The sequence below is a fragment of the Varanus komodoensis genome, unplaced genomic scaffold (genome assembly GCF_004798865.1).
Source record: "Varanus komodoensis strain SLA01 unplaced genomic scaffold, ASM479886v1 scaffold37, whole genome shotgun sequence".
In the NCBI taxonomy this organism is placed as follows: Eukaryota; Metazoa; Chordata; class Lepidosauria; order Squamata; family Varanidae; genus Varanus; species Varanus komodoensis.
In genome coordinates this window covers 3,347,421-3,356,017 of record NW_025335889.1, presented here as the reverse complement: position 1 = coordinate 3,356,017, position 8,597 = coordinate 3,347,421, and the positions used below count along the sequence as shown (strand labels likewise).

Genomic DNA, 8,597 nt, shown 5'->3' with positions numbered 1-8,597 from the left:
ACGGTATGAAAAACCAAGTTGTAAACCTTTGCTTTAAGAGATGATAACAGCAAAATTTACACCAATCAGCATTCGTTTATAGCCACTCCTGGGATTTGGGTGGCTTATATATCAATTCTATTAAGTAGGAGGTGTGCATGTCTAACCCTGCCTTGGAGTCATCTTCATGCAATTACTAGACTTAGATGTTAAATCCAGTAATTTAACTGGATTGAAATTAAATCCAGGAGAGGACACTTCAAATACCCTCTCCTGGATGTGAATCTATCTCTCCAGACATGAATTACCACCAGGGTACTGGACGATTACAGGCTTTGGATGAGTAACAATCCAACCTTTTAAAAAAATGAAACAAAATATTCCCAATCAGGAATTAAACATAGTGACAGTGGCAGGCATCAGGTTAAGTTCAAGGATGTGCAATTTGTGTCCAGGAAGCTCACAGCACCAGTTGTCCCAATTGTAACAATATGAACTACCTGTACTAACTCCCTGTATAGTATATTAAAAATACTCGCAACAATATTAATTCCTTAATGCTGTCCTGCAGAGGCCAGAAAGAATTCCCCCAAGCAGTGCCACCAATAGCTACTGCGCTGCTGCTTCAGTATCTGTTTCACTTTTGTGCCTGCACTGGATTTCTTAAACCAAACTCTAACAGTCTTTATGCAACAATAGGTGCAAGACTGCTGAAAGAAGAGCAGTGTTTGTGGGCTGAGGAGGAGGAACAAAATTGCCTCCCCCACTTTTTTTACTGACCATGCGCATGCTTTTAATCACAACTTGATGCCCCAAAAATTCAACAGGTTCTTTTCCTCCACTTGCCTCTATATCTGGAAAAGCTGCATCAGCCTAAACTTCTGTAATCGGGCTGCTCTTCAATGCAAATCACAGACTGGGTATATGAAGTGGCCACCCTACAAAGAGCAGGGGTTCCAGTAACTGGTCCTAAATGAGATGGGTTTCCCTTGAAAGGCTTTTAAAATCACTTCCAAGGAATCAATCTTTTCCTCATTGATGGCCTTCTACAAGCTGCTGAAGACTATTCTTTGTTTAGGAAGGCATGTGGCATGTGATTTTCCACTTGTTGTTTTGAACTTATTTCTGGGTTTTGCTTTGAGTTTTAAAAAACAATTATTAATTTAGTTATTAACCACCCTGAATTCCTAGGAGAAAAGCTGGGGTGTAAACAATTTAAAATAAATTGTTTACCCTGTCACTCAGAATTCCCAAATGGCTTCAATGTTTTGTCAATTATCATCATTTTTATTCAGAAGATGATAAGAAGTACGCGTAAAGTGCATAGGATTGTAGCTTAGGTTTGCCAATGGGAATGGATTATGATTCAGTGTCTGTTACACCAATGAACTTATGCCTCTGATTTGATGCTATGGAAACTTTACATGAGCTTAACAGATGGTTACCAAGAAAAGAGATGTAAGTACTGTCCTTCTCTGTGACTCACAAATGCAGAACACAACAGTGCAGTAGGGTAAAGAGGGCATTATTTTAAGTCCTCATAATCATGAGACTTTGGCATAGAGACTGATCTGGTGCTTTCAGCTTGACCTCTGGCTTACCCTCGCATCTATGATGCAATGTTTACATCAACCACAGCTACGGTAAAAAGAAAGAGGGAGAAGTGGGTCTAATGGTTGTATTCACCAAGTATATTCCAGGAACAGATCCTAAATAAGGCACAATAACACAGAATTACAAAGTCACTCTCCTCTACATCATCGCAAGAATTCACTCTCAAGTCTCCTTCCCATGCTCAGCACAACTTCCATTGTCATGTCTTCCAAAACATGCATTCAGCACCAATTTTCAACTGCTTTGTCCAGTCCTTCTGCAAACATTCAATACATAATATAAAATCTGGATTACAACAGCAATTGTAAAATCTGGATTACAATGGATCACTGTCCATTTACAGACACTTTCATTGAAAGTACCCAGCTAATCAATTTTATATATAGAGATCAAAAATCTCCCATCAATACCTGAACACAAATAATCCTCCACAATGCCCACTAAAGCAGCATGTCTCTGGTGGCCACCTTTATCGCAAAAGCACAGACTTTTAAAGAGATCTTCGGTCAACATAGGTCATTGCACTACCTTTCCACAATTCTCTAGTTAGCAGCAGGAACTGAATGTAGTAAATTTATCACTTAGGAAGTAGAATAGGTCACCATTATCCCCATCTGAAATGTGACTGTGAGGCAGCGACATGCCTTAGGAGTGAAGACCACTGTAACATTTAAGTGTCGTGAAGCTGGTTTGAAAGTTCCCTCCTGTGATGAATGTAGGTGTATTTTTCTGCCCCAAGGTAATAAAACCAGGTTTTTGTTTCCAGTTTGATTCAGTTTTGAGTTTGGCAAACTCATCTGTTACCACTGTATCTCATGTGCTTTTGCAAAACGTTTGTAAGTTCTGAGTATAGATAGGTATAAACAATTACATACCACGTTTAAAATAAAGCAAGTTTTGAAACCTAGGTCACAGTGTGGGGGAAGTATCTTCCGGAACCATGCTTAAAACATTTAATTGTATGCATTCGTCTTGTGAATTAGTTGCTGAGCAAGAATAAAACCAGTCTAATGCTTTATCTGCAAGTCAATGCCAGATTTTACAACTGGTGGACATAACTGGCAACACCCAAACTTTGTAAAATACCATGTGGTAGAGGAAAGCACCACATTTCATACTAAAGTACTATGGTAATTTGTCTTTCACAAGCCTTTGAATAATCTTCATGTCAAGTGTCATGATCACATATAATGCCCACACATTTTTCCAAATCCTGGCATCTAAAGATTACTTCTACCTGGGTCTGATCCTGATAAACATGCCAATACTGAGCACCAAACAAGGACTGTAGGCCACAGGTAGAACGCACACTTTTCATGCCAAAGTTCAATTCCAGGTTCATTCTCTAGCATATCCAGGAAGGAGTGAAAAAGATCCAGTTTAAAATCTTTGAGATCCACAGCCAGCTGGATGGGACAATATAGAGCTAGGTATGTCAAAACCCCGGCCCTCTGTCCAGTATGAAACTCAAGGTAAGGCACAGGCTACTTCCTGGGGGCTAAGCAGTTAGTGGATTATCCAGGGCTAGCCCTCGCACACAAACAAGCCCTGCCATCATCCTGTGCTCAGAGAATGAGTGCCCAGAAGAAACACCATCTCCCTAGCCTTGCAGAAGTCTCAGGTTACAAAATCAGCCCAGTTGGCTTCTCCAGGAGAAACAGAGCTGACAACATCACACGTCTTTCCAGACTACATAAGCCTTAAATTGGCTTCACTTCCTACTGGGACAGCTTCCTCCTACAGTCCTAGTGGATCGGTCCACCAAGCAGGGCTCCAGAAAGCTATCCATAGCCCTGCTTTCTTCTGCCTTGACTTTTCTATTTACATTGGATTATATCTCATTAACTGGATCTTGTCCACAGTGACCTCACTCTGCTTACCAGGATAGGAATTTACCTGCTTTGATTTGATAGCTTTTTGTGTGGGCCTCAAATAACCACAAGATGGACCTCCAATGGCATAAAGCACCTTCCAACATTTCATTAGAAATGGCAGCACTGTGTGTAGATAGTCAGGATACCATCACTAGAAATATGGCAGGACAAACAGAAGAAATGTCATCTGGATAATAGATGGGATCTGGAGGGCTATAACACAGGTCTGAAAAATGTACCAAAACTGCCACTTTTCACACAATCCACTGCTGCTGCTATATTCAGAAGGAGGGTTTACAGTTCACATTGCTTCTTATGGTCAGTCATTGTTTACATGCCCTTTCCTGGACTTAATGATCAAAGTGTTATACTTTATTGAAAGGGTACAAGATTTTGCATGATTCGCCTAGACTTGTAGGCATTCTCGTTCCTCTTTCAGGGCATTGTCCCGCCCCAACTCCTGCATTAAAATCCTTTTCCTTTGTCATTTCTAATCTGTGAATTTACATAATTTTGTCTAACTTGCATAAGACTGCACCCTTAGGCATTTCTTCTTTAACAGGCAGCCTATGCCAAATACAGGATTGTGCCACAATTCGGTATCAAGGATTCTCTCTCCGTTCTCCCTTCTTCTTAGCCCGTTACACCATTTTTTTAAAGCAAGGCAGGGTCAATAAGTATCTGGTACAATAGTAAGCATTCAGTTATTAAGAATATTAATTAATGCTTAGTACATGTAGAATTAAAATGCCTAGCCATGTAATTTCTGGGAAAGGAAGTACGTGTATTTAAGGAAAATGCATAAAATTTATTTTGTGGAAGTAAAGCACAAATGTGAAAGACAGTGAGCTAAGAGCACTCACGTGGCCTGACCCTGCTAGTCTAATCTTATGGGGGAGTCTACTGAAAAAGGAGTAACAGCTGAAAAATGTCATCAAACTCTGCAACAAGAAATGACAGTGTGGTCTGAGAGGTACCAAGAATCCTTTGGCCACTAACTGCCATCTTTTTTCAATCAAATTGGGTGCCCAGTTGCTGCGCTCTCCAAATTCATCCCCAGCTTTCTGAATACTGGAATGTTGTTCTTACATTCTTAAATTCTATGCTTGCATTTACAAGACAGGGATAAATGTTTTACTTTTCTAATTATCATAGTCTTATTTCTGTATCTCCACCCTCAGTCCTCTACTTTTATCTCCAGTGGATTTCAAAATCTTCAGCTGCTGGCTATCTTTCGGGGCAAGGCTTTGTAATTTCATCAACACAATTGTTCCAGGCTCTTCCACCCAAAGAGCAACTGATGCAGCCAAATAGTCATCCCCCAGGATAAAGGAGATCAAAAGATCTCTTTTTATTTTTGCTTCATAGACTGGTAAAGAATATGCAATATGCAATATTTAAATGGTTCTCCTGTCCAAAAGAAGTTAGTTTGTTGTTTCACTTGCTCTATGCTTCTCTTTTCAGTTAGCCACATGAGTGGCTAGATGGTGATTAGATGATTTCCCCTTAGTCAAAAAAGGAAAAGAGTTCCCTTTAGTTCTACAAGAGAAGAGATGGAGAAAGACCTGTCAGTCTCCAAACAATGAAAGACTAACCCTACCTAGTACTGCTTGATGGGATTCTGCACAGAGGTGGAGAAAGTCTTCTGAGAAACCAATATTTATAAACAAAACATAAAATAACAGGGCAGTCCTGGGTCGGGAGGGTATCAACTGCACTGCCACCTGTTCATACTTGTAGTGGATGCTGATTTAATTCAGTGCACAATCTGAACAGAGGATTTCCCCCCTGCTCAAACAAGGTTGCAACATTCATAATTTACTCAATGAGTTCAATGTGATGTTCTGCACATCCATCTGCAGAGCAGTTGTATTTTCTGAATGGATGTTGGCCCAGGCAGGATAGGTGCCCAACTGAAAGATGCTTGTGGCCCAAGTGTTGATGGCCAGGCTCAGAAGCATAACTCCCATCAGATTCATAAGCAGACCAGTTCTTGCCTGTGGAAGGAAAAGGGGGAGTTAAATATTCTTGGTTTAGAAAGTGTTCTCCATTATGGAGGAGTCTTGGGTTTGAGGTGAGGGTCTTGTAGGCCATCTAATTCAACCCCCTACAGAAAATCTAGAGCTGAAGCATCCTTAACAGATAGCTATCTTACCTCACCTGAAGACCTCCAATAAGAAAGTGATGAAAATTAAGGAGATCCGACATCAAACTGCATTTACCATGAAGAGGTTTCTCATAATATTCAACTGAAATCCTGCCTGAGTTATCAGGGGTTTGAATGCAGACCAATTATGAACAGGGCCGTTCAGGGAACTAGTACTTGGGCCTTGAATGGGGCCTGGAAGCTCACTAGCAACCAGCACAGGGATTTCAAAATGGATGCAGTATGTTCATATCTCATTGCCCCACCAATACATGGGCAACAGCACTGCGCACCAGCTGCTGCTTCCAGGCTGTCTTCAAGGGAAGCCCCATGTAGAGAACACTGGAATAGACAAGTCAGGAAGTTTTCACAACATGGGCTACTTTAGACAAGGATGAGAAAGATAATGTATGTTCTGCAATACTGGATGAGCATCTGCTGGGGAAATTAAGTTTCAATAATTAGTAGATTTGCTTTTTGTCTAGTCCTTTTTGACAAGGCAGTGGTCAGCTCATATTCTTGGACCCTATAAGCCCCAAAATGAATGACAACAAATAATAAGATTAAATTCTTTAATGTACAGCCTGCTTTATACCAGCTGCTGGTTTACGTTTGGTTTTAATTTGGGAGGTGATGGTTTTAGCTTGCTTTTATACCATCAGCAGCAGCACCAGCATTTATTGTTTTTAATTTGCACGCTGCATAAAGAATTTTGATTAACCCAATGTACATTTGTATATATATAACACTTACACAACTCCTGTAGTCCTGTGCACAAATAGCTGGCAGAGTATTCTTTTCTAAGGAACTATTTTTCTTTTACATGTAAAGCAATATAAGACGGGCTCTGATTTCCTTCTTAGCTCTTGGAAAAACACAAAAGAACAGCAACCATCCACTTTTTGCAGAAAGCCAAACTAAATGTGAAAATAACCCTAAATGCGACATTAATTGCTTGGAGGTCATTAATATGCGTGTTCCTAAATAGCAGCCACTGGAGGCCTGAACCTATCGAAGTTGCTCTTTGCATTTCAAGGGGAGCCCACAAAGGGCAGCACCAATGCATCAAGTAGTTTCTGAGAGTCCAGTTCTGGATGGATCAGAGCAGAGAAAGGATCAAATATCTCCTATTCCCTGTGGTCCGGAGGCTATTCCAGCCAAGACACCGTGCATGAACAGCAGAGAAGGAAATGCTTCTGCTGTTTAAAATGCCATGCGCAGATGTTCCTTTTACCTTGCAGTGCGCATTCTGCCTTCTGTGCCCCAGCTCCCCTCATGCTCCTACAAATCAGTCAGGAAGATTTCTGGGTGCGATCCAGCAGAAATGGATTCAAGGCTCATCAAAATCACATGAAACTGCATCCCACTGAATGAGAGCATTGGTCCATTTGACTAACTATCCAAAAATCTCCTACCGTGATCTTTCCTAGTCCTTTGAACAAAGATTCTTAATGGGAGGATGCTTCAGTCTGCCTGAGACATACTTACATATCCATTGCATACAGAAGACTTTACTGCCCACCATAAAACACTTAGTATTTTCTGTGAAAAGACATCTATAAATCAAGTGATAACTGGGATGGATGAAGGCTGCTGCCAATTCAATGCAGTCACATTGTGACAAAACAGAAGCCTTTCTCTGTTCTACATCAGAAACAAAATTTCCAGGTGTTTTTTCCTGCTTGTTTGTTTTTTGAGTCCAGCTCCCAGCATTCCTGATCATTGGCCAAACTAGCAGAGGCTTCTGGGAGATGAAATCCAAAATATCTACAGAGCTACTTTTTGCCAAACACAACCCTGCTCTATTATATATAAAACAACTCACCATATCTTTGACCAGCAAGTGCCCAGAAGCAAAGGCAATTGAATTTGGGGGTGTGGAGACTGGAAGCATGAAAGCAAATGAACATCCTATAGTCCCTGGTATCATTAGGTAGAGAGGATGCACTTTCAAACGGATAGCCTTGAAAGAAAACAAAAAGAAGGGAAGTTGCACTATGACGTATTAGCTGAAGTACAGATTGCTGATAAAGCTCCTGAAGACTAGAAACGTATGCGAAGTTCTTGCACAAGCTTCCACCAGATGATTCTAGACAGACCAAAAGAAGTTAGTTTGTTGTTTCACTTGCTCTATGCTTCCCTTTTCAGTTAGCCACATGAGCAGCTAGATGGTGATTAGATGATTTCCCCTTAGTCAAAAAAGGAAAAGAGTTCCTTTTAGTTCTACAAGAGAAGAGATGGAGAAAGACCTGTCAGTCTCCAAACAATGAAAGACTAACCCTACGTAGTACTGCTTGATGGGATTCTGCACAGAGGTGGAGAAAGTCTTCTGAGAAACCAATATTTATAAACAAAACATAAAATAACAGGGCAGTCCTGGGTCGGGAGGGTATCAACTGCACTGCCACCTGTTCATACTTGTAGTGGATGCTGATTTAATTCAGTGCACAATCTGAAAAGAGGTCCCCCCCCCCCCGAAACTGATTGCGTGGTGAAGGCAAGAAGGCAGGTCTTACATCTGAGAGAATGTCAACCTCGCTTGTGAAAAGAAACGTCTCTGCTGGTGCCACTGAGTTGCTGCGACGTGGGCGACAACTCTGCATCTCGCTCTTACCAGTTCTGCCAGAACAGGCAGGAAGATGATGATTGTGGCTGTGTTGCTGGCGAATTCTGTGAACATCGCAATCACGATTGTGATGAGAATAACCGCCAGAGGAGGAGGGAGGTTCTCCAAAGGATCAAGCCGACCTCCAATCCAGACAGACAAGCCTGACTCCTAAAGCAGGGAAGAAAATCCAGAAGGTTTTGTTAAAAAATCAATGGCAGCTGACCTTACCAAAGGCTTTCTTCTCTTGTGATGAGATCAAAAACCCATGAGTAGTTTACTACTTGTCTCTGCCTGCCATGGTAAAAACTGGTAGGATGATACAGAGGATGACACTTTATCAGGAAGTGTACGATATTGAATGGCATATAAAAACCTA

The 8,597-nt window shown here is 41.2% G+C and overlaps 1 protein-coding gene across 3 annotated transcripts in view; it reads right to left on the bottom strand.

Moving 5' to 3' along the window:
- Positions 1-318: 318 nt before the first annotated feature.
- Positions 319-8,597, bottom strand: part of SLC13A3 (solute carrier family 13 member 3) — a 64,390-nt gene continuing 56,111 nt past the window's right edge. For all 3 annotated transcript variants that reach the window (XM_044440376.1, XM_044440377.1, XM_044440374.1), the window contains exons 11-13: positions 8,228-8,389; positions 7,439-7,576; positions 319-5,464 (exon numbers count right to left, since the gene is read on the bottom strand). In XM_044440376.1, the coding sequence (XP_044296311.1) occupies positions 5,279-5,464; positions 7,439-7,576; positions 8,228-8,389 (486 nt within the window). In that variant the 3' untranslated portion in view covers positions 319-5,278. The remainder of the gene's footprint in view (positions 5,465-7,438; positions 7,577-8,227; positions 8,390-8,597) is intronic.